Genomic DNA, 26930 nt, shown 5'->3' on the forward strand with positions numbered 1-26930 from the left:
GTCTCATCTTCATTCAGATGAGTCTGAGACTTCAAACTGGTACGTCTAAATTTTCACCCTTTCTGAAAATCACTGCTTTGTGAGGTTAGATTACTGACTTATTTAAATCACCATGTGACACAATCTGTTTTAATCATCTGTGAACTCATGTAATTTCCCACATGTGGGCTTAAAGATTAAGGTTCCCCTTCTTGTTTCAGCAATGATATGTCTTTCCATCGTATCTGGTATTGCTCACAGTCACAGACAGTGCAGGATTAATTCTCATGAAAGGTAGGTGTAGGTGTTCCTTCACACCCTGAACACTGATGGATCACTTGCACTGCCCCGTTTGCTGACTGCAGAACATTTTGTATGCGGTTGCTATTCTGTTATTCACATGATACTTTGCATCATTGCTGGCTTTTGAAGTAAGACTTAACCACATCACTCTGGTAGGAAAAAAAAAAAAGTAAAGATAAATAAATAAGGGAAAAAAGACAAATGAGAACAACTTCCAGCAAAATAACTCAGGACTTCAAAGAATAACATCACATAGTGACCCTTCTTTCTCACTTGGGAATTACCAAATAACCTGCACTGGCACTTCAATGCTCCCTGCAGGAGTAGCTTCTCTGCAGTGATGTTCCAAAAGTTCCCACTCTAATTGCCCTTCTGCCTTCAGGTGATAATGTGTTTGCCAGTTTGCTGCAACTGTGCTTTTGTTAACTTTATTAATCTTGCTCTTCCGAAGATGGTCTGTCATATGCAGTAATGAAAATATACAGTCCATCCTCTGGGAGATGATATCTACTTTTCGTTCACCCCACAATATGGATGAAATCACCGTATCAATTCCCCAAAACGCCAGTACAAAATGCCTCTGTGCTACACTTCCTAATTCGGAGAACTTTTTTTTTTCATGTTAATGCTAATGGTTTCTCTCTTAGGCATAAACACCTTCGTAATTTTCTCCTAAATGCAGGCACTGAAGCAGTCTTCACTGTTAACTACTTCTAAACCCGCCAACTGCATTTGGTTTACAGTGCGCCACATAATACTTCCCCCCCCCCCCCCCCGACATGCAAGAAAGAATAAAGCCAATTTTCATCTTTTATCACAAATGCATCATAAATGGTAAAGGGAAAGAATTAGTAGTTTGGTAATTACATTTTAGTAAACAGCAGTGTAAAAAAATAAAGACAATGACCTACTAGTGAAGAGGTAATGACTGCAGCTGCAAGCGAGGGCTCAACAGGGATTCAGACAAACTCTTGTCAGCTTACACAGACATGGCAGAGTTGCCATCTTCCCCAGTGAGGCTTGTGCAGCCTTGCAGAAGTGAAGCTGTGAGGCTGTGGAGTCAGCCACCTCATTGCTCTGATAAATGGCTGCAAATGAAATTCTAGCTTGCATATTCTTTCATGATGGCTTCCATAACAAGCATGCTTATCTTAAAAATTACATAACGTAGGTACTTCTCTCCTCTCCCCTGTGCCCTACTCATCACCAGAGATATAATTTGAGCTAAGAATCTGAAAAAGGGGGAGACAAGGGAGAAGCAAACAATCTGCAGCGTAGCTATTTTATACTTTTGTAGTATTTAATCAATTGCGCCCTCATTTCTGCCACTGAAATTTAGCTCAGTGTTTATCTGAGGGATATGCTCCTTGGGGACTGCATAAATCATTACCAATACGAATGCAAAATAGCTATGTTATAGTTGCACTGATTTTGTATTTCTTAGAATATTAAAATCAATGACATAAAAAGACTGTTGTCATGTCCCTATGAGTTTCAGCATTAAGGGTATCCCACCGTTCTGTTTTCTTTGCATTTGCAGAAATGTTTCTGGAGTAAATGATATGGCTAGGTAACATTATGTACACAGTGATAGTCACTGGAGTGGCATCTATATATAGTCCTGCAACACTGGTCCTAGTGACCTCCTGAGGACATGTGGGAACAGAAAGAGCAGGAACTTCTGTTACTTTCACAGTGAGCAGCGCACAGAATGTCTCTGAGGTACCTTTACAAACAATGCAGCTATCCCATACTAAGGGATAATCGCTGCGACCAATTCTTCTCTAACATTTCAAACAGATGTCTAACTTTTTAAGGAGCTGATCATCACTTCGTACCTTTAGCATACAATGAAGATTTCATCCAGATGCATTATTGCATTGTCTAGGCTTTCAAGAAAATCAAGAATAGTTTGACTGAAGCTAATTGACTTCTGGTGGGGTAAATGACACCCATTGTCAGATCCTCAGCCTTTGTGTCTGCCCATAAAATGGGAAAAGTTGTCATTTCTTTAGCAAAAAAAGCTGTGAGGACAGAGAGAGCTCCAAAACTTAGGTCATAAGGTATATAGGTTAGATCAACAGATCCTGAAAGATGGTGAGTAGCTTCTGAGATATGCCAAGACTGTCCAACACAAGGACACAACTCATCTACAATTCTGAAAGCTAGTGGAGTGTGACTTCTTCAGCTTGCTTCACAGTGTTAGTCAGTTACATCTATGTAAGCTATGCAGTCTTTCTCCGATGGAAGTCAGAAAAGTATATGCCTGAAATATATTCAGTTTGAAAAGGAAAACAGAAAACTTTCCATAGTTTTGCTAATTATTTTCTTGAATTTCTACTTTGCTTTTTATTTCCTCTTTTAAAAATCTGGATAAATGCACTAATATTCCTCAGATTATAAAGAAGTGGTGACAATGAATGCAAGTAAAATTTACTGATGCTTACTTTTTCTGTTCTGTTTTGGGCTTTTCTGATGGAGGGAGATGCCACTTCTTGGGGGAGAACTATGGAACTTCAGCTGTGAAAGATATCTTATGCTTTGAGGCTTTTCCATACCCTCTTGCTAGTGTGGAATGAAAATAACATTAGAAAGCATCTCCAAGACAAAAATCTCATGCAGTTTTGTAATTCAAAGATTTGGGTGATTCAGATAAGCCCGTGTAACTTTTTGCAGTCTTGTTTTTGCCTGCAGCCACCCCCATTCGATTTATTGGTAGAATATCCAGCAGCTACAGAATAGCATAAAAAGCAAGTAAGTTTTGAAAATGATGGTTCTTTGGGACAACCCATTTTTTCTGGGAAGCATTAACGCCCTGCTCTGCAAAAGACCCTTCTCTTGGTTATTTGTTACTGTCAGGTCAAATGGCAGCAGGAGATGCTTTTGCACAGGATTGTTTTCTTAGCACACAAGACAGGTTTTTAGTCCTGAAAATACCTTTTTGATGTGCATTTTGTGAAAATGGATACAGGTAGAAAACACTTTTCTGCCCACCGGTCTCTGGTCTGTGTGCAGCTGCTTGGTAACAAGTAGAATGGAATTCCGGGTGAGATTATCTAGGACAATTGCATATATATAAAGAAATCAGGACACACTTAGAACATATCTAATGTCTGCTGGAAGTAACTTCAAAGGGCTTAAGTGCCATTCAGTACTGGAAAGAAGAAGTACACAATACAGTTTGTAATGTTAGAAGAAAAGGCAAATTTACATAATCAGAGTCTTCTGGAGGACCTGAATGCAGTTTTATCATACAGCATATGTTTATGTAGGTGTTTTCCATACAGTGTGTACCAGTCAGAAAAAAAGAAAAAAAAATAATCAAAACTAAACTCAAAAACATAAACCAAGAAATACTGCCAGGAAAGATTTGGAAAGAATTAAAAAGGATTTTGCTATATTATCAGAATTCATAATAAGGTATTTTCTTCTTTTAAATGTTCTCATTTGATTTCAAAACATCATAAATCATTCAGCAGTATCACTGTATATTTATTTTTGGAAGTTATTCATTCAAGAACAGTAAAAAAGAAAGCATTTCAAGATTAAAAGAAAAAAAAAAAAGAAGAAGGATTTATGGAAAAAGAACAGACAACACCAGAAAGTTTTCCTCCATTTGCAGTATGGAACCACTAACATTGACTTTACTAAGCAGAATGGTGGTGAGGGGCAGGAAACCAGTGTCACTATACTCAATAAACTCCAAAGTCCATCCTAAATGTCTGCTCCCTGCAACATCTTATTGCACCTGTTTGTCAGAAAGATAAATGCAGACCTAGAAACACAAATTGTTTCATCCTTTATTGCACCATGATTCACTTGTTGACAGGGACATGAAAAGAAGCTGGGAATTTTAGTTGCTAGTTGCCTGTTCTTGCTAAACTAATATATTCCTTTTTTGACAATATGTGCCTAGACCTTTCCCCACTGAAGCCAAAGAATATTTTGCCTATAACATGAAGGAAACTGGAATCAGGTCTGCAATTTCATCTATGATTCACTGGAACATTTTTATTCACTGGAACATTTTTTTCACTTGTTATCTATGCCAAATAAATGTTTCTTCAAAATCTGTCCACTCCCAAATAAAATGACTTGGTCATGGGAGAGATTTTAGTTCTTCCTATAAAGTGCAGAACAGGCTGTCTTGAGAACCCATCAAATTTTCAGTGCTATGGTTTGACTAAGTATGTCATCATCAGCCTGTGAAACAACAACATATGAAGAAAATGAAATTAATGGTCTTCACCTAATATACTATGTTAATGGTTGCTACTTAGTTTGTTACCACTATGCTTTAGAAAGAAAGAGGATTTACTGACTACAGCACCTAGCAGAAAGTGCACTAAAATTATTTTCCCCTTAAAAGAACATCTCGTAAAGGCCCATTAAAATATAATTACTGACAAAAAGGCATTTTAAATTTCCTTGAGATAAGCTGCAGTAGTGTAGTTTGAAATTCCACTTCCATTGATTCAGGATTAGAGCAGCATGTTTAGATAATAAGCAGAAGAATCTCAGTTAACAGCCTGAGTGAGTCATTGGACTATAGTGTTTAGTCTGAGAAAGTGTGTTTATTTCAAGGGCTCTTGGGACTAATATGGTTCCTCTTCAAAGCCTGAAGCAGGGGGCAAAAATCACAGTCCTGGAGGTTGGCAGGATAAACATGCCCTGTGATTTGCTAGCAATTTGAGAGATGGATTTCACTGGAGAGCACACTGTTGTCAGGTTGAATAGTGTCTGCCTGGAAATGAATTCATGTGCATACAGCCCCAGACAAAGGAAAATCTTCCTGAAATGGCTCGCCATCACATTTAAGTACAATTCTTCAAGTCTCCAACTCACACTTAAGAAATATACTGGTTCACTAAGTTTATCATAAAAATCACACATTTTAAAAAGCAAAAATGGGTGCAATAATCTTGAACTGTACTGTCACTGACAGGTACAGAAATCCATTTAACTGCGTATTTCCCTCCTTGTCTCAAAACAATTTAGCTTTTCTACATAGGGTCATCTCAGATTTGTTCTTTCAGTGAAGGGAAATCTGACGCTCTTTTGACGTTCAGCGTGAGGTCTAAACAAGGAGGTTCAGTAACGTGTCATCAGGAGGAAAATTGTGGCAAGCAAAAAACCTCCTGTGTAAGCCAACAGTTTGTAAATACAGAGGAGAGATAACTGCTGTGTATGCTCCATGAGGAGGAACTCAATCTGGGCTCCAGAAGTAGCAATGAATTCTTAAGTCAGAAAAGAGAGTGAGAAATCACAAATGAGTGAGCAGAAGGTTTCTGTATCTCTGTGTGGAGGCTTGTGCATGGCTGGAGTAGTTAGGGGTTGTCACTCAGAATAATTGTGTAGTGAACTGAACACAAAACAAAGGTCTGAATGTCCTTTCATTTGGACCAACAAGCATAGTGAAAATCAAAGGAGATTACACCAGTTTAAATAAAATACATGTAAAACCAGATGAGGTTTATGACACACTGGTTAAGGAAAGGGAAAGAAATTCCAGAACTACTTCCATCACAACACCTGAAGCAACATTAAGGGATAGAAAGAGACATATGGGTGAATTTCAAGGGAGAGTTACTCAAAGTGTCCCATGAGTATTGTTGAACAAGGCTCAAGCTCTCTTAATAATAATTTGCATTTGCAGATTTCCATTAAGGTTTCATTATTTACTCTGCATGCAAAATTGTAGCTAGCCTAGAGGGTTAAATTCTGACTAAATAAAATTCAGCATGAAGCTCAATCTGAAATTTATTCTCTATTTGCTGTTTAGAATCGCAGAATCATACAATAGTTTGGGTTAGAAAGGACCTTAAGATCATCCAGTCCCAACTCCCCTGCCATGGCCAAGAACACCTTCCACTAGACCACATTGCTCAAAGCCCCGTCCAACCTGGCCTTGAACACTGCCAGGGATGGGGCAGCCACAGCTTCTCTGGGCAACCTGTGCCAGCACCTCAGCACCCTCACAGGGAAGAATTTCTCCCTTATATCCAACCTAAATCTACCCTGTTTAACTTTGAACCCACTGCCCCTTATCCAATGTACTTTTGGCTTTGTTTTAATTGAAATGTAAATGCAAAAATACAACTTTAGATTTAAGAACAGAACTTTTATTTACATAGCCAAAGGTGTATCATTGATAGCTTCTTCTAACAGCAAATGCAAGTCTAAGAACACACTGAGTCTTTTAGATTCAGTTGTGCCATTGAAAGAGAAAGCCAACATCAACTTTTTATCAGTTTCTTGCTGCACACCATGTTTCCCAGCCTAACAGTAGGAACTGCTCAAATAAGATCTATTTATGACAGCTACACCAGCAATACCTGCTCTTAAAACTCTCCGAGGTAAATGTAACCTTATTCTGTCTGAAGTTGATTGTGGTGAGCAGACAGGCCACCCTGCTGGCATGTAGTGAGAAGCAGGGGTAGTGAGTTCAGTGAAGCATAACTCCTTATGCTAGCCCTACATACATTACGAATGTGCCTCCCATTGTATCTTCTGGGGGAAAACAGCATCAAAAGAGCACTAGAGGAGAAACGATGATGTAGAAAATATTTATCCAGAGCTCATGAAACATCAGTCTGCTTCCTGACAGAAGCAAGCTGTTGTATTTAATCGTGTCTACGTATATACTTGGGAAGAGGAAGATCAATAACTAGATGAGCAATATTACCAGTCTATTCATGGTTTTGGTTTTCACTTTGTTTGAATGTTTTTTTTTTTTAACTTCAAAAAGTTGAGAACCAGAAACATATTTCTGAAGAACAACCTATGTTTTTGGTGCTCCAAACTGTATCTATGAGTTAAAATAGAAAAGATTTTTATCCAGTTTCAGGTATGAAATTAGATGTGGATTTTCAACTCTGGGCTTGACAGTAACGATCAGTATTAATTATTACTAAATCACAGTATTTGGCCAATGTTGAAGTGTTCAATCAGTACATAGGTACAGCAGGGAACGCAGAAGCATATTTGGTGAAATATATTCTCCAGAACAATACATTAACTTCAGTCTGTTTCTCTATTGGCATCTTTTGTTTCCCAAATAGTGAAAAAATACAATTTTAGCTCCTTGATCTTCTGAAAGTGATTAAAGACATTATTCAAAATTGATGGTGAAGTATTTATGACTGTGAGGCCTCCCAGGTAGAAACGAGTTTTCCACTACATGATTTAGAAGCTGTAACACCATCTCTGCTTAGACATGAAACTCAGTGGGGCACCATCACAGCACACCATCATCAGCATGACTGGGTGCTTTCAATTTTTATCTTCAGTCACCAAAGACACAGCAGGATTTCAGTCTGAACTTCATCAAGTACCTTTAAGCATTCTGTGAGGAGGGAGGCTATTTTAGCTGTTGATTTCAGTGGGAGTTGGGTTAGGTCTTGATTTACTCTGGAGTTTTGAAGTGCAGGTACAATCACAGAATCATAGAATTGTTTAGGTTGGAAAAGACCTTTAAGTTCATCTAGTTCCAAATCTCCTGCTATGGCCAGGGATACCTTGCATTAGATCAGGCTGCTCTGAGCCACATCCAACCTGGCCTTGAACACTGCCAGGGATGGGGCAGCACAGCTTCTCTGGGCAATCTGTGCCATCTCCTCAGCACCCTCACATGGAAGAATTTCTCCCTTATATCCAACCTACATCTAACCTGTTTAACTTTGAATCCATTGCCCCTTATCCAATATACTTTTGGCTTTGTTTTAATTGAAATGTAGATGCAAAAATATAACTAGATTTAAGGAAAGAAATTTTAGATAAAAAATAGCCAAAGGCATATTGTTCATTGAGTCCAGTCATTAATACAGCACTGCCAAGTCTACCACTAAACCATCACTGAGGTTGTTTTTTTTTTTTGTATGGTAAGAAATAAAAAAATAATGTCAAAATTGTAGTTTTGTGGGGATTTTTTTCCCAAAAAAGTGAACATTGCTGACAAAAGATGAGCTTTCTTTAATTTGAAAAACCTATTTGCAGCTACTTAGAAGTTCAGTACATAGGAAAATTTTTTCCTTGAATAAAAAAAAAAATCTTTCAAAGAGATTGAAATTCTGGCTTAATTTTTATTTTTTTTTTTTTATTTTAAAAGGCATTCTCAGAAAAATAAAACCTCATTTAAAAATATTTGTTCTATAAAAGAAAAAAATAAAGGAAGCTTCGGTTTTTTATATCATGTTAAAAGAAATCCTGTATAGCATTTTGCTCCTTTTTCCATTAGCAAAAATCTGGAAACATAAACTCTGATTCATCATTCATTCATCTTTAGCTCTGGGTAAGAAAGTATTTTACTTTATAGCATAAATTTACAAAATAGGACTAAAGTAAATTTAAAGTCAATTAAATTCACACCTTTGTAGACATGCCTTGAAATTCAGCTTAAATTTTCTGGGGAATCAAACACTTTGACAGGCGACTCAGCAGCAAGTCACTGGTTAACTGCTGAGACTGTATAGTTTGGGGTCAAAGAAGAATAATTCAGGGCATCTTTTGATTCCTAAAACTGGGTTGAGTTCTCTTTGAAATTGGCCTATATTTAATTCCCGTGTAAAACTCACACCACAATTCCCCTGAACTATATTAAACTTATACAACCTGATGCCATTTTAATTCCTGGCATCAGACCATTTCCCACCATTTGCAATGCCCAACTAAGGTGCATTTAGAAGTCTGGGGAACCTGATATCAAGGTTTCCAGGCTTATACTTCCTAAATCTTTTTGTTTGTTTATTTTAGGGATTTACTGTTCTTGCTGATTGACTCAGTACAAGGTGTGCATGCACTATGGAAACTCACAAACCTATCAAAGCCTTCGAACAGAACCTAACTCATGCCTAAGGAAAACACCAACCAGCTGCAACATTTTGATTAAATAATAATGTTTTGAGATGGAAGGGGAGTGAACTGAGTCAGGTTCTTGCATTTAAACTCCTTTTGCCTTGCTGGATGTGAAACTTAATTCCTTGATAGATGCTCATACATGCCTAAACATATTACATGTATACTGTTTAAGACTTTCAGCATTAAGATCTTCTCTATATGGGTGAGCATTTGATGCTTAAATATAATGTGGGGATGAGAAAAATGGTAACAAAACACTTGAACTACAAGCAGAAGATACCTGTAATATATAGAAAAACAGGAATGATGAACATGTAAGATAAACCAACAACAGTATTTATTCATTCAATGATTGTGACAGATCTTTCTGCATACTGAGGAAAGGCTTTTTTGTACCCGGAGAATTACAGACCAGTCAGTCTCACCTCTGTGCCTGGCAAAATCTTGGAGCAGATTCTCCTGGAAGGCATGCTAAGGCACATGAAAAACAACAAAGTGCTTGGTGACAGCCAGCATGGCTTCACTAAGGGGAAATCCTGCCTGACCAATTTGGTGGCCTTCTATGATGGGGCTACAGAACTGATGGACAGGGGCAAAGCAGTTGATGTCATCTACCTGGACTTGTGTAAAGCATTCAACACTGTCCCACATGACATCTTGGTCTCTAAATTGAAGAGACATCAGTTTGATGGATGGAGCACCTGGTGGATATAGAACTGGCTGCATGGCCGCACACAAAGTGTTGTGGTCAATGGCTCAATGTCCAGCTGGAGATCAGTAACAAGTGGTGTCTCTCAGTGACTGATATTGGGTCCAGTCTTTTTAAACATCTTTGTGGGTGACATGGACAGTGGGATTGAGTGCACCCTCAGCCAGTTTGCCAATGACACGAAGCTGTGTGGTTCGGTTGATATGCTGGAGGGAAGGAATGCCATCCAGAGGGACCTTGACATGCTTGTGAGGTGGGCTGATGCCAACCTGATGAAGTTTAACCATGCCAAGTGTAAGGTCCTACACCTGGGTTGGAGCAATCCCAGGCACAGCTACAGGTTGGGCAGAGAAGAGATTCAGAGCAGCCCTGCAGAGAAGGACTTGGGGGTGCTGGTCGATGACAAAATGAACATGAGCAGGCAGTGTGCGCTTGCAGCCAAGAAAGCCAACCATATGCTGGGCTGCATCAAAAGGAGTATGACCAGCAGTTCAAAGGAGGTGATCCTGCCCCTTTACTCTGCTCTTGTGAGACCTCACCTGGATTATCGCATGCAGTTCTGTTGTCCTCAAAATAAAAAGGACATGGAACTGTTGGAACAAGGCCAGAGGAGGGCCACGAGGATGATCAGGGGACTGGAGCACCTCCCATATGAAGATAGGCTGAGAAATTTCGGGCTGTTCTGCCTGGAGAAGAGAAGGCTGCGTGGAGACCTCATAGCAGCCTTCCAGTATCTGAAGGGGGCCTATAAGGATGCTGGAGAGGGACTCTTCATTAGGGACTGTAGCAATAGGACAAGGGCTAATGGGTTAAAACTTAAACAGGGGAAGTTTAGATTGGCTATAAGGAGGAAGTTCTTTACTGTGAGGGTTGTGAGGCACTGGAATGGGTTGCCCAAGGAAGTTGTGAATGCTCCATCCCTGGCAGTGTTCAAGAGTAGGTTGGACAAGGCCTTGGGTGATATGGCTTAGTGTGAGGTGTCCCTGCCCATGGCAGGGGGGTTGGAACTTGATGATCTTAAGGTCCTTTCCAACCCTAACTATTTTATGATTCTATGAAAAAAAAAAAAAAAACAAACCAAAAAACAAACAGCTTTTCGTCTTCTACTCAATTACATTTTTCTGTCTCTTCTGGTCAGATTTTGAAGTTATAGTATGCCACTGAAGCACTCCTTTAATCTTCTCCTTGGTTAATTCCTCAGTGTTATTCTGCCACTGCTCCCTTTATGTTTAAAAGGCAAAGATTGTTTCTAGCTTTGTGATCCATATACCTGAGGTTAAACTGTTTAGTTTAATCTCTGATTGAATGATTCACATTGGGAAACTACTCACCTGTCCCGCAGTGTCCAGAATGTCCAAATAGGCTGGTTCATCATCAATTCGGACTTGAGTTTTATAGGCATCCTCTGAAAAACACAGTGCAATACAGCTTAAGCACAGGAGTGGCTCAGAGAATGGAAAATGACATAGTTTTGCTTGTTTGGAGTAGGCTTTTTAAAAGGTCTCCAGACTGACATAACTTTGCTTTCTTTCAAGTCAAAAAGACACATTTTGAAATCACTGCAAAGTATTAGCAGAAGGGAGGGATCTAGTCTTTTCTATCACACTACCTCAAAAATTTAAAGTGAATATGCTTCTCTTTAAAAGGATAGCAGACCACAGGTGGTGTTTAAGTCACAACAATTCAGAAGTGGTGTGCTGGTACTATGCAGCAGAATGGTTTTCACTTGCCAAAGTGACACTTCCTCACTAAAAAGCTAGAGCTTTTCTAGCAAATAGTTGCAAGCTGAAGATTGACTAAATTACTGGGATAGTCTCCCTGTGGCTGAAGTGGGCTTCTGGCTTAGATATGTCAGAGCAATTAATTAGACCTCTCTATATCCCCAGAGAGGATGCAAATGGATTCTTATAATTAATTCTGTAATCAGTGTCCTCACATTCATCATGGCTGGGGGTGGAGGAGGAAAAAGCTGTGCTTGGTGGACTGTTCCCTTAGCTCATGATTTTGTCAACCTAAATTTGGAAGATAAAAACCAAAACAGGTGAACTACTATTTGCATAAATTATTTTCCTCACATTTCGACTTCATTCCCTTCTCAATACTTTTACATTCTTTCTAAAATTAAACAAAGCTTTGATACCAGGCCATGTTTATACTTGAAACAGCCTTTGACATTTTCTATGTTGTTTAAACTATGATGTGTAGCGGCCTAAATAGTTTTCTTATCATGTGATAACATGCTTTGGCTGTGCATTTAGAGAAGATGTGTGAAGACAAGAGAAAAGCATTTAATGCATCTAAGTGTCATTAATCATACAATGGTTTGGATTGGAAGGGACCTTAAAGCTCATCCAGTTCCAACTGCCTGCCACATGCAGAGGCACCTTTCACTAGACCAGGTAGCTCAAATTATCATGGCCATATGGTTGTCCCTGTCCAAAGACTCAATCCTGCTAGCCCTGGCTGTCAGGACTAGGCTCTCAATGACTACTGAGATAATACTGGAATTATGAGTTTATATTGCAGGTAGCTGGAATTCTCAGGGTATTCGAATTTCTGTGATAATATATATATATGACACTTCATAATAGCATGTAAAAACCTGCCTTCCGCCAACACAATGAAAATATAAAGCATTTGGCTGTGAAGGATTTTGGATGGTCTTAACTCAGCCCACTCCTACACGGTCAGCTCAAACTATTTTTAATGACATAATCGCATACAGTAATTTCCATGACTCCTGCTTCTTTTAGGCCTTGGTTCAGCAAATTATTTAGCCACATGCCTTGTTTTAAACAAATACCTAATCCCATTGATATTAGGATGACCCAGGGGCTTAATTAATTGTATGATACATTGCATAGCTGAGAAAGCCAGAACACTCCAACCAACACATGTTTCTGTCAATAGATCTCTTTCTAGGGATTGCTGAATAAGAAATTCAGCTCCAAAGAGGGATCGTACAGAGTGAATTAGGCTACTTACAGTTTAAATAATCTATTACGGCACATTGATACTATGTGCAGCAGAATTTTTTTTTAATTTTTATTTTTTATCTTTTTTCTTAGCTGAAAATGAAAAGCAAGATATGAAAATATGTAAATTAAAAAGGATATTTCCATCATATGAATTCTATTAATAATATGAAACATTAGTAATATATTTCCATGCATGTGGGTGCCCATTTGCATTACATTCATGCAGATGTATTAACATCTGACCTGCATAAATTTAGCTTGCACTCTTGGCTTTGCAGCTGGATACTCTAAAGCCAGTATACTGTGGTCCTGTTTTTCTCTTCACTTAGACTAATGTGAGTTTTAAGGCAGTAGCTTTAACATAGTTAATGCAGAAGCATCTGCATACTTGAATTCAACTTGGATAAACATGAAGCTGAAACCTAGATAAATCCTACTCTGTCTTCTAAAAATGCATTAGGTTTTCAGAGTTAGTTATAACTAAAAGACCTACTGGCCTCTGAAAATATCATAGTTTTCACTAAGCAAATGTAAAATATTGACATCTGTTACCCTGCTGAGCTACTGCAGGTGAACTCCAATATCCTGTCCCTGTAAACAGTAAAGTTTCAATTGTTAAAACTATGTCTATAACCCTTGTACTTTTCAAAGATAACACTGAACATGCAAATCCATTCCATTTAACTCTTCTTTTTTTTTCTCAAACTATTGACCTTAAAACACTTCATAAAGATGTGCCGGAATCACTGAGCCATTTTCATTCTTAAGATGTGCTAAAATCTTCTATTGGTGGTATTTAAACGTACTCTTGTGAGCATTAACCAAGCACATGAATCTAAATGGTTTTCTAGGCAATAGTATTTGTAGGATCTGCCTTTGCACCAAGAAATGTAGAGATGAAACAGGAAGGAGATATCACTTGTCTTTGTAATATTCTCTGCCTGCATATTTGCAAAAAATTAGAAAAAAAAAAGCATAGTGTAGCTAATTTAGAAAAGCTTAAAAATACCCTTACTTGAGGTGTGATAAGAGATACTTGGGGTATTCTCAACATGTATTTAAATGGAAAATAAATGGGAGACTTAATGCCTGCTTTTCTTAGGACATTTATTTTAGAGGAAGTCCTGAAGCCCACGCTATCAAGAGAATTGCTATCTTGCGCTGACGCCCTCGCATCAGGTGAGAGCATAGCATCCATTATGACCTATCAGCTTCTTAATGTTCAAACACAACCAGTCCTTTGAAAGTCGCTATCTTCCACTTACCCTTTGTACCTACCGATCTCCTGGGCTACCAGGGAAATGAATTTTTCCAGCACAGGAGGTAGAAGGAAGTTGCATAAATCGAAAACCCTATTTCCCATCTCATGACATTTGGACCAAGAAGACAAACTAAGAGTGGAGAAGCTGTATCACTTAGTTCTGGCCTGCAATTAACACTTTAATCTGTGATTTCATCTCAGTAAGTAATAGAAATAGAGCTGAGTGAGGGATTACATAGACATCTTCATTTTACTCAGTAGGGCTACAAGATAGGGACATTAACCTGTAAAGAAACAACCTCCTACAGGTCAAGAGTTGGATGTCTGTTATGTTAGACCTAAGTTAACTTTTTTTTTTTTTTTATTAGTAGCTGTGATGCTAAGCAGAAACCCTGGAGTCTTTGCATGCTTCCTAAAGGATTTCAGAAGGGACTACTCTGTGCCTAATCTCTTTAGTCCAGGCAATGTAATACGCATTATCATCACATAAAGGAAACAGAAACCCTGAGATCTGAGTGGAACATGCTGTTTATATGTGGACTGAGAAGAGCAGAAGTGAAGATGTTCCACGGAAATAGCATCTGAGTATATATAAAACAAAGCTGGAAATTCTTCATCAGGAGCACTAGCAAACTCACTGCCTAATCTCTTTTCTTTGAAAATTATTCACATTATTACAAATGCAGTCTAGTGTATTTACTATTCACCATGTTTTGGCATATTACATTTTATTTCACCTAATTCATTTGTAACACTAACATAATGATCCCTTCAAAGTTAATTGGGAGCTGCCAAACCACGTGCTTCTGGACTTCACATCCGACAGCCCTAAGGAGTGATATTTATTAAAAGACCAAACTCCAGTTACTGTTTCAGTAAAGCATTAAGATAACATACAAAAAAAGAAACAAGAACAATAGTCAGACACCAGACAATAAAGCAGATAATAACTGTATGTCCTGCAGCAGCAGTCATTTTTTTTTTTCTCCTTCTTTGTAGCTGGTGCAGTGCTGTGGTTTTTGACTTTCAGCCTGGGAACAGCGCTGATAACACTGATGTTTTTAGTTACTGCTCGGGGGGGGGGGAGTTACTGCTCCTCATTCTTATAATCTATATAATACATGAGTATATGAGTATATGAACTGGATAGATAAAATATCTGGTAAACTTATTTTTAAGGAGAATTAGTCTCTTTTTTTCTTCCATATAGAATATAAATTTCTTTAAGAATTTTAATTTTTACAAACATTAAAAATAAAAATTAAAATAGATAAAAATTGCAGCTAAAAAGTAATATACCACTTTGTTTGAATTATTACTGAACATTTACTCTTTTCCAGGTTGGGAAAAAAAAGATAGAGCTCAAGCTGTTTTCTGAATACCACCTATTCTTTTTTATTCTTAATTCTTTCCTCCTTTACTGAGCATTTCATCTAAACCAGGAAAATGTATTTTCTCAAAAGATATTTTTAACATCTTTTTCTTAATTGCTTGATTGTCCTTTGCAGTACTATGAAAGAAAAAATATATTCTTCCTTAAGCTTTTTGTTTTTCTTGCAAAATAAGCACATTCTCTTTTTTCAATTTCCTTTTTTATAGGACATCGTTCTGTAGACAAAATTACAATAATTAATGCAAGGCTGTGTTGCCATCAGTTAGCACTGGAGAAGCTAGATTCATAAAAAATATATCAAAGCAATTTCTTAAGTATGCGCAGGTAACTGCTTCATGCCAAATGGATTTGGATCGTGTACAACTTAAAGGCGAGTTGGAATGTGTTTTTCATCTGCATTACAGACATGTTCCAGTCCCTAAAATATAGGTCAGCTGCTTCTTTCTTCTGTTTTGCTAATTCTGGTGATATTTCTTCTAAACAAATAAGCTCTCTTCTTTGATTTATACACTATAAATTGCAGTTAAAAGCAACCAGATTCAGATGTACAGATGAGCCAAAAGATATTTTATCTGGCTAAGTAGATGACAATGCAGCAGAAGGAAGTCCAAGCTCCATAAGCCACACCTGGAGTTCTGCCTCTTGTTGATCTGCCTGTGTGCCAAAAAGACAGCAGGATACTCAGCTCTTGGTGTGCTTAGATTATCATCTACTATGTATGCATTTTAATCCAGAGATGCACCTAAATGCAGGATGATCATGAGTCCTTGGCTGGATGGGTGCTGTCTATATTTACAACAAGGCATTTTTAAATAAAAAGAGAGTGTATGAATAGGCACTTAAACCACTGTACAACTACTACACATAACCTCCTACTATGCAACATAAAAATATGCATGTCATAGGAATTGCCCATCAAAATACATCAGTCTTACAATTTCCCTTAGCATGCAATTATTTTTCTGGAATATGAGTTTTATAATTTGGGTGAGCATTGCTATCAGTGTTTTGCAGACAAGGACACCAAGTTACAGAGGCTGCCTTCTTATGAGCTATGCACACATGATAAGTAATGAACGACTTAGAATAGTAGAACTGACAGATTTGATTGCTTTGTATTCTTTAAATACATAGGTAGAATCCTTTAAGACAAGGCAAGTGGGAAAATTAGTACTAGATACTTAAATATCCCACTTCCAGTTCTGTCTAGTGCTGCACAATTCTACATTATACCAGAAATTAAGAATACTTCAGATTATTATTTCCAAATTTTATTTCTTAGCATTGAACTGATTTTGTCATCGTGCCGTCATTTGTTTGGCTTTGTCAGGTCTCTGTCAACTCTTTCAGGTTTTGCTCAATTTTATGTTAACAGTACAAGTTGCCTGCTCCTGCCTGTATAATGCTAATAACAGACAGCATCATTCCAGGCATAAGAATCTTGATATTGTTTTGCAGAGCAGAGAAAAAATGACTGCTGCCTTCCAAACCCACAGACAAAAAGTCTTCCTTCAGTAAACACATGCTTTGAACATCTCTGCTGTTTCTATGAAAAAGCAGCAGGTAAGTAATGCAGTGTTTAATGCAGACAGAACCTGTCTGCTAGCTTTATTCTCATATAAAGACTATAGCATAGGCCTTGAGAAAATTAAAATAATCTGAGAAAAAACAAAAGCATTAGTCATCTTAAATGCTTATCATAAAAGGAATTCATACATTTATTCATTGTACGTTCAGTTACATGATGAGAAACACAGCACTTTCTATCTTACAGTTTTCATTTTAGCATTCAAATTACCATACATATATTTTCAGATAAGATACTAAACTGAGGTTTTGGCCAATATGTCTTCAGAAAAGATTCTGCAACCTTGTTTTCAAATGGCCTTGCTAAATTTGAATGCACACTACTGTTGTGCATTCTGGCTTTCCTTATTATAGAATCATAGAATCACAGAAGCATAGAATAGTTAGGGAAGGAAAGGACCTTACGATCATCAAGTTCCAACCCCCCTGCCATGGGCAGGGGTAACTCACACTAAACCATGTTACCCAAGACTCTGTCCAACCCGGCCTTGAACACCGCCAGGGATGAAGCATTCACAACTCCCATTCCAGTGCTTCACCACCTTCACAGTAAAGAACTTCCTCCTTATATCCAATCTAAATTTGCCCTGGATAAGTTTTAACCCGTTACCCCTTGTGCTACTACTACAGTCTCTAATGATGAGTCCCTCCCCAGCATCCCTATAGGCCCCCTTCAGATGCTGCAAGGCTGCTGTGAGGTCTCCACGGAGCCTTCTCTTCTCCAGGCTGAACAGCCCCAACTTTATCAGCCTGTCAAATTACGCCTGTATTAATTTCAATGCAGGATGCAATTCTTTGTGTCTTTTATTTAGCCTTTGTTCAGCGTTACAACATGCTCTTAACTAACTAGTGTTCTGGTTCCTGTGTCTACAGTGGCACATAAAACCAAATCCTGTCATGTTCATAAGATAATTCATGATTTCGAGGAGTAAAGATGCAAACAGAAGTACAACAAGGTATTTCTAAGTCTGAAAATAAGAACAGAGCAACTCATAACGATTAGTTGATTTCATCCTCCTGAAATAAGCACTGTTAATATCCTTAGTGGAAAGCAGCAGCATAGCTAGACTATACTCAAATAAACCTCTCTGCTTAATCCTGCTACCATCAACGAAAAGTGGTGCCTAAATACCTGGAGGGGGACAGGGCCTAAATTACCCGTTCAGCATTCAGAATTGCAGCAGAATAAAGATTTGAGCTTAGGCCCAGTCAGCCCCATGCAGTCTGACTATCTGTCATTAGTAGTTTTTAATTGAGCCATCTCCATTGTCATATTCTCATCTCCCTCCTTTAACTTGGGCTCTGGCTGACATTGACCGTACTCTGCCTACATCTGGTTACAGTAATCAAACTAAAAGCTTCTTCAGCCTAATGAGCATTCTGTTGGTCCTCACCTCACCACAGAGCTCCTCTTTCAATGCCATTATGTATCTGTCTTAAAACAGCTGCTCCCAAATTAACTTTCTCCCCCTTGTTGGGCTGCCTAATGTTTCAGATCCATGCTCTGCAGGGCAAGACCGATAACACGCAGCTGCTGAAGGACCCTGATTGATTTTCAGCTTTAGGTACTCACATGGCAGCTGTCATGGTGACCTGAAATGCACTCAGTGCCTTCCAAATTGGAAAATGGGCTATCCATTGCACTGTCTTTCGTATTTTCCTTCCCCCCCCCCCCCCCCCCATTTTACCTATAGATACATACAAGCACTTCTTCTTCAATGTGAGCTACCATTTTATTCTCTGCTGACAAGCAAGGGAAGCAAAGGCAACTTCATCTCTGTGGTAAGCGCAAGAAAAGAAGCATTATCTGTGCTCTAAAACTGTGCTCAGAAAACTGAGTGAACTGAACTTTGAGAGAGTTAAATATGGTTTGTCTTCTCCGTTTGGGCCCTCATTAACATGATGTTTATTAACAAAACTGTTGGAAAAGGAGACAATGGTCTGAGTGGCTTTCAAGAAGAACCAAAATTAAGAGCAATTTTGTTGAAAAATGTACAACAGAAAATTCAAAGCAAGATACCATTTTCAGGCAAAGAAGGTCAAAAAAAGTAAAAGCTAAGCAGCTAGCAAGGCAAACTCCCTCCTGTGTTCCCTGGTTATGCAGCACTTTGCTGCAGATCTCTTCAATCCTGGCTTAAAGTATTTATACTGTGCAAATAAATGGTAACAGTTTATGTGCACTTAACACCTTCAGTCTGCATTCATGGTAAGCAAATGCTCCACAGAAACCAACCCAAGCCACCCACCATTCATAACCATACTGAGTAAAAAAGCCCACCTTCTCCACTACTCCTTGCCCTTCACACAGTGAACACTTTTAACACTGCTGATTTGGAAGCATTGTGGTTCTTTTACTTCAGTTCTGATTCAATATCCTGACGCAACAAGTCAAAAGAACCTTCTATACTGAAGTTTAAGCTGAGTATTGACATTTAATCATTCCCTGTGCAATAACTATCAGTCATGATCCAAATGCTGTTATCTATGAAGACACCATTTATGACTCTATCTACAAACATGTATAGATACGATCGATTTGTACAGGATAGGGCCTGCTGCCCAAAAAAATCTCACTCAGCTCTTCTTCTTGTACTGCAGTCCTTCAAACAGGATAAATTTTGCTTCTAAAGTGTCCCACCCATGTGAATAAGACTATTTGGGTGACAAATACGTTCCTCAGAAGCAGCTCTCAAAGAGAAAATACGATTTCTTACAACTGTTTGCAATTTTGCAAATCAGGGCTAAAGTAACTCCGGCGAACCTTTGCTATAGGACTTGCTTTCCTGCTAGAAACCACTTGCAATATAGATAATGCTACTAATATTTAATAAAGGCATATCATTACTTTCACTGCTTCCAGGAAAATGTCATTTAACTCAAAGGTATACATGAACAAAGTGAACAAAGTGCTCCTGTTTAATCAAAACATGATAATTAACAGGAGCCCAAGTACCCTTATCTTGGGGAAGAAGAATAGCAGGTAGCAATTTCACTACTCTTTCAAGTCCGTGATTGTGCTGGTGAGTAGGAGGATCTGACAGCTACGAATTCACTTCTTGTCATTTCAGGGGGAGCAATTAACAAGTTGACTACATCTGTATGGCTATTAGCTTGCATGGCGCCTTGGATTTAGTAAGGTGTAGATGGCTGCTGGCTTCCTTGAAAGAAAGGTTAATGGGGACATTTGTCCTGTGATGAAGAATTCTGAATTGAGCATGATGAATCATGCACATCTAGGAAACCATAGAATTAGCGTCTCTTCCAATTTAAAGTATAATTAAAGGAGTACTTTTACAAATCAAGATACACAGGGAATGGGTAATCCAGTTTTCCACTGGTGACCCCATTTAAGGGTGACAAATCTCACTTCAGCTCCTTCGAAGTTTAAGATCCTAATCATAATTATTATCATTATAAGGGATTAGTGATACTTAGAACCACTGTGCTAAACCCACAGAGTAACTTAGGTCCAATTTCAGTCACCAACATCACGCCACCATCAGTCACCTAATTCCCAGGACTTCTCAATCTCTTCAGTTGCCACATAACATTACATTTCACCCCACTTTAGCCCTAAGAACCTAGATTTTCTTTATAGTATTTCACATTTGATACCATTATTGATCTGACTAACTTGACACGAACATATTAGGGTGAGATAAATCACACTCTAGAACTTTGGTACATTTATGTTATAAATTAGAAACCACAATTCACGTGTGAGTTCACTGTGGTTTATAGTTCTGGATGACCAACTCTTATGCTTTAATGTCACCAGCCAGATGGACACTTTACTCGCCCTTAAATATTATCAGGATCTATAGACTAGGAGTTGAGTTCCCCAGATTATATGAGCGGCTCAGTCCAATGGAAGTGTGTATATGAATCTCTACTAGAAAAACTACAGTAGGTAAGAACCCAAGAAGGAAATGTCCCAATTTTCTATGATAGGTTGATGTTTAGAGTATCACTGTAATCCTGGAGAAAGGTTTGAAGAGGTCAGAACTGAGAATAAGCTATATTGTTATGAGAAGAAGCACCCTTCATCTTCTTTTTGCCACTTCAGTTTATTAGATGGTTGAATCAGAGAACTGGTGAATCAATGCAGGGCAAAGTGAGGACTGTCAGACTGAGTCAAATCAAAACCACCAGCTGCTGAGATAGAGGTCTTCTGCCTGAATGAAGCTGATACAAAAAAAAAAAAAATAGCCTGAGTAGAACAGACAAAAATATTTGAACAATGGTTTCTATTCTTGGCTGACTCTTTCTAAATTCTAAATATAGTAGATATGAAAGAACTATAACAAAACTGTTTCATTATTATCATTATTACTAATATTACTGTTATAAAAAAATTTACCACAGGAATATTTTTCTACTGTCAGTTACAAGAAAAGGTTTTTTTTCCCTCCTAAGTTTTAATCAGTGTTATCATAACAACCACAAGGTCACACTTGTATACATTTTTTGCTAGTTTTCTTCTCTCTGTTTAGCAAATATGCAATTAAACTCAGGGGTTTAGAAAGGTTGTATAATACTATGCTCGATCCTCCGTTGATACGTTATTCAGTGAGATGGTAAGATGGCCAAGGCAGAAATATATCTTATTTCTAGCACAAAAGAGAGATAATGGCAGATAGATAACTATGAACCATTTAGGGATAGTGGTGGTTTTTCTCATGTGACCATGCAGCATAGGTCTCTCACTGCAACACAATGGAGAAACAATTTCCTTTCCTGTTCCAGCCATGTTAAGCAGGAGTTAAGCAGAGATTCTATGATTCCATGTTTGACAAAAAAATAGAATTGCTCATCTACTTGCTTGCTTTCTGAAACAAGGGAGAAAGGGAAGACAGATCACCAGCCAGTTTATTAATTAAAGTAATTCAGATTAGGTAAATGCTCCAAATGAGAATATAAGGAGTAGAGCAATAAAAGATCAACAATCTAATCCATTTTTCACTTTTACAGAGTGACCCAAGGAATCCTACACAATGATTTTTGCTTGGCATATTTTCTCAGCTTCCAGTTATTTGCATCTCAAAGGCCTTTCTAAGTAAAAGCAGAGTTTGTTCTTTACAACCCTTGATGGCTATTTTTCCCTCTAGTAGTTTACTAGAAAACCAAAAGCCATTACAAATGGTTTTTGAATCCATCTACATTTTTGGCACAGATACTTAGTTATCAATATTCTTTTTGATAACAGAGATCAACTTGGGAAGGAATTCTGCCTCACAGACTGGTGTCTGAGAGCAAGTCTGCATGAGATGGTGATTCAGTTTCTACATCTTGCTTGTCCCAGAAATAAAAGATCTCTTTCATTCCCACCTATACTCACATTTCCCCATATATGGTTCCATACTATCCCTTTTGCCACTTTTGTGGCTTACAGAACTATTTTTACTAAGGTGATTAAGCTCACTAATGTGGTATACAACTGTTCTGTGTTGGGGTGGCTTAGTTTTCTTCTGGACTGCTGTTGAATCAGCTTGTCCAATGTATGCCAGAGCACCAGTAAGAGTGAGAGCAGGGCATAGATGAAGAGTGGGAATTCCTTCTTTACCACACAAATTAGCTGTCAGATTTGGCTCGTTTTACCTTACAAAACTAGAGTTTCTGTAGAGCCTCCAAAATCTGTTCCTGCCAGGCAACAGGCCATTTATTATTCCTTGTTCACAATTTAGGGTACAGAAATTAGATAGCTCTACACTGAGTCTACTCTATACACTATTTCACAGAATCATGGAACCCCAGGTTGGAAGGGACATCAAGGAACATATGATCCAATCTTTCTTGGCATAGCATGATCTAGAGTCAATGTCCCAGCATCCTGTCCAGCTGAATCTTAAACTCTGGGGGATCCACCACTTGCCTGGGGAGATTATTCCAATGGCTAATTGTTATCACTAAAAAAATTTTCCTCCAGTGTCCAACCAGAATCTCCCCAACAGTAACTCGTGCCCATTGCCCAATGTCTTTTCCATGTGACTCCTTGTAAAAAAGGAGACTTCATCTTCTTTGTAGCCACCCTTTAAATACTGGAACATGGTGATAAGTTCTCCCTTGAACACTCTCTTCTCAAACTAAACCCAGCTCTCTCAGCCTTTAGCTCCCTGAGACCTCACAGGTCTCAGGCTTGTTAACTGTAGTTGCTGTCTGCTACCACTGTGGCTAAAGTGGTTCTGGAAGCGTAGCTGCTGTGTCAAGTTATCTAAGGGTGTGTGGAATGATGGACACAGCCAGCCAACTGCATTTCCAAGACTAAACTGCAAGCCTAAATGCTCTCCAAGGCATTCCGTTTAACATCCAGCCTCTGAGCAGGTGTTTGATGAAATCGTAAGGGAGAAAATGACAAGTCTAGGAACATCTCTCTGGGCCACTTACTCCCTGGAAAGACACAGACTGCATCTGCAGGTCTGCTATGGTTTATATCAGTTTATATCAGAGATATTAGCAAAGGAAAATTACTACTTTAAGCACTGTTTCCTAGTCTTTGAAAATGCTATGTGACAGGGAGTTGTCACCTGGTGTAAACAGCCCTCAAATAATTACATGATGAGTTGCATTTGTAAGAAAATATGAATGTGACAGAGCAGTAGCAGACATTAGGTATTTTTCCAGGATGTTAGTGGTGATTCATCTTGAGAAAGGACAGGAAAATGTAACTGGTTGCTTTGGTTATTTCTTGCATGAAGTCTGCAAACCTTTTAGGACTGAATAATTGGCTTATCAAAGCAAAATCCCAAGAAAAAATTTAATAGCAGAGACAGAGAACGTTTCATATATTTAGAACAGGGCGAAACTGTTTCACTGAGGAAAATATGATGTTCTCAACACAGGAAAGGGAAAGAACCAAAGGTCATCTTGAGCTTAGAATGCATCTAAATTAGAGGATATAGCTCAGATTGAAATGATCCAACTATCATCAATCTGCTCTTTACACCTTTTCAAAAATTCCTTTTCAGGATAAATAGGATTGATATTTTTTTTTTTCATATTGTTTCCACCACATTTAGAACAATCTACTATGATTTTCTAATCTCCATTCTTAATGGCTTCATACAGTTTGTGTTTCCCTTCATGGCAGGTTATCATAACAACACCAAGCAGAAGGTATTTTGTTGCCTCACTGAAATCTAAACTAGCTGAGCAGCTTAGGAATTTTTTACATTCTTAATTTCTTAATACTACTCCCTCATTTTTTATTAATGAGGGTTTTTTTTTTTTAAATCTTAGAGTGGCAGCGCCAGTGCTACCAGATACATGCCAGTGGTCTCCTTTCTTTTGCAGCTTTCAACAAAGATACTGCATGGCAAGTCGCACTCTGCTATTTCCTCCCTTCACTGCAGGACATCTACCCAGGCACTCCGGAGAGATATCACTATGATCTGTGAAAGCCCTTGTTCTGACAAGTTGTCAGGGAAGGTACTGCAACTCACCTCCAGGCACTTGCATTTAGACAGCTACAAAATATGTGTCTACATTCAAGGTAGGTATCTAAATTCCCCTTACACTCAGTAGAAGTACAGATGCTGTTCATTCCCATACATGACTACTGCTGTTTGATAAGCTTTCAGGAATCTTGCCTGGCATTCCCTCACTGGATTAGGAAGGCTCTGGTGCTCCATAGGTCCTATGTCACATCCACAGTGTTACAGATGATGACAGCACAAGACCTGTGGGGGATCCACAGCCTTCTGGATCACGAACCTGAACCAAAGCAGGATAGTGCAGCACGTATCGAATGGCTCTCAAAGCCTGTGGTAAGGAAAGTGAGCAAAAATTAACCTCCACTCACCTCTACTCCTAAATCTCCCTGAATTCTACGTAACTGGCACTTAGATACACAGCTCATATGTAAACATTTTAATTTAGGTGTTGGAATATGTGGTCTAACCCTAACATAGTAAGCACAATCTCTGTTTTCTCTTCCTCTTGTACATAAATCAAAACGCTTTATACCAAAGTGAGTATTAATCTCCTAACCTGAGTAGGAGATTACGATGCAGATAATATCAACCTATAGAGAAATTAAAACTAATCATAAAACATAGGTTTAAGGATACGGTTCAAATGCATACACCAATTTTCTTCTATATTCTTCTCATTTTAAACGATGAGTATGGAACATAAACATAGGCATGTCTACACAATCAGACTGAATACACTTGGAGACAGCCTTTGGAAACAAATTGTTCTGGTTCCAGATCATTTTACGCAAGATGTTTATCCAGTCTCAAGTAAGGCTACTAAATATATAGAGAATGATGATTGAAAGGTGGTACAAACTATTTATCTACTGATCACATGATTTTTTTTTTTAAATAACAATTTTAAAGCTCAAATCCAGCTGTGGCTTGTTCAGTCCAATCCAAGTATTTTACCTTCTATGGAAAAATGAGACTGAAATTAGGGATGGAATAGATGCATATACATGTTTTAGGTAAGAGTAGAAAATATCTAGAAACACTCTGACCCTAAAAATAGCACTTTTCTGGCAAGACACCTCTCACCCAATCTAATAGATGTGTCTCATCTTTGTCTTTTTTCACTCTGTCATTACTAATGAATACCTAATGAATAATCATTTCCCATGATTTATCCTTTTCCATTATTGTGCCTTGAAAACTGATACAGTATTCTTTATAACACAGACATTTCACATTATATAACCTTAGTGAATGTTAAGTCACATTTTGTATTTTTTCTCAAGTTCACCCCCACATTTCCACTATCTTATTAAAGATGAGTTTAACTGTGTTTTATTTGATGCTTTGGTGAATGCATTACTTCATTAGGAAACCTTATGGAAATTCATATGCTTAATGCTAGAGTGCCTCCCATCACACCCCCATTTCAATTAAAGTCTGACATTGACTCAGCCTTAATGCCCTCAACTGCTCATTTGACACAATCTCATGCAGTGATATCTCACCAAAACAGGAAGCGGCTTTCGCATCTCGTTTGCATTATGTATTCATTTTAAGATTAGTCACATGTTTAATGAGCATCTTGGAGGCTGTCCAGTTTGCTACACTATGTCATGCTTCCTTCCCTGCCACTCTGCTTGCATTAACTTTCTGTGATATTGCCAAAGACTGTACAGAGTGTAAATTGTTCTTACCCATTTGTTCCAGAAAATGATCACATCCACTGCCACTTGGAAATTGTTCCCATTGTTGACTACAATTAAATGTTAAATGTGTGCTGAAATAATTTCATTTTCAAGACATGATAAGCTCTGAAATTTTGCCTATGTACAGTCTAATATTAAAAAAAAAAAAAAATGTCCTTCCTCTCCCCATTTACTCAGAAAAAATAAATCAATTATGACTCAAAATTTTGGACTGCAATATTTGCAGCAGAACTAAAACACAATTGTTATTCCCACCTAGCATTAAATTCAAATTGCCAGGATCAAAATTAGCAATTCAGGTAGCTTTTAAGTTTTTATTCAATGTTTATATTTTAAACAAGTACTGACACATGTATTTGTGTATTTATGTGTATGCGTGTTTATTTATATGTGGTTTTAATGCCTACAGCTTGCATTTCTTGACATCAGGTTTTCAGACTAAGACGATCAGCTAAAATAAAGGACAGTTTCATATTAGAAGGGACCATTTATTGTGATCATTTATTTTGATACCATATGTCTGATGTCTGTAACACTCTGTACTTCTCAGAATAAATTCCTATTGGAACAAAAATGCATTTGGAAGGAGTATAGGTACTTTTTCTATAAACTATAATACACAGAAAGAAAACCATGTAAATTAAGTCTAAATCTATTTGCATAGTTGGTTTAGGATCAGATTTGCTCACTTGAAATGTATGTATGACATACAAATCTATGAGCACATG

At 38.1% G+C, this 26930-nt stretch overlaps 1 protein-coding gene across 1 annotated transcript in view; it reads right to left on the minus strand.

Moving 5' to 3' along the window:
- The window catches only part of RIT2 (Ras like without CAAX 2), a 178911-nt gene that overhangs the window by 97712 nt on the left and 54269 nt on the right, over positions 1–26930 (minus strand). Inside the window, exon 3 of the mRNA XM_057398574.1 lies at positions 11179–11252. Within this exon, the coding sequence (XP_057254557.1) occupies positions 11179–11252 (74 nt within the window). The remainder of the gene's footprint in view (positions 1–11178; positions 11253–26930) is intronic.

The sequence above is a fragment of the Pezoporus wallicus genome, unplaced genomic scaffold (genome assembly GCF_028554395.1).
Source record: "Pezoporus wallicus isolate ANWC-B61680 ecotype Strahan unplaced genomic scaffold, APGP_CSIRO_Pwel_v1 contig_8473, whole genome shotgun sequence".
Taxonomy (NCBI): domain Eukaryota; kingdom Metazoa; phylum Chordata; class Aves; order Psittaciformes; family Psittacidae; genus Pezoporus; species Pezoporus wallicus.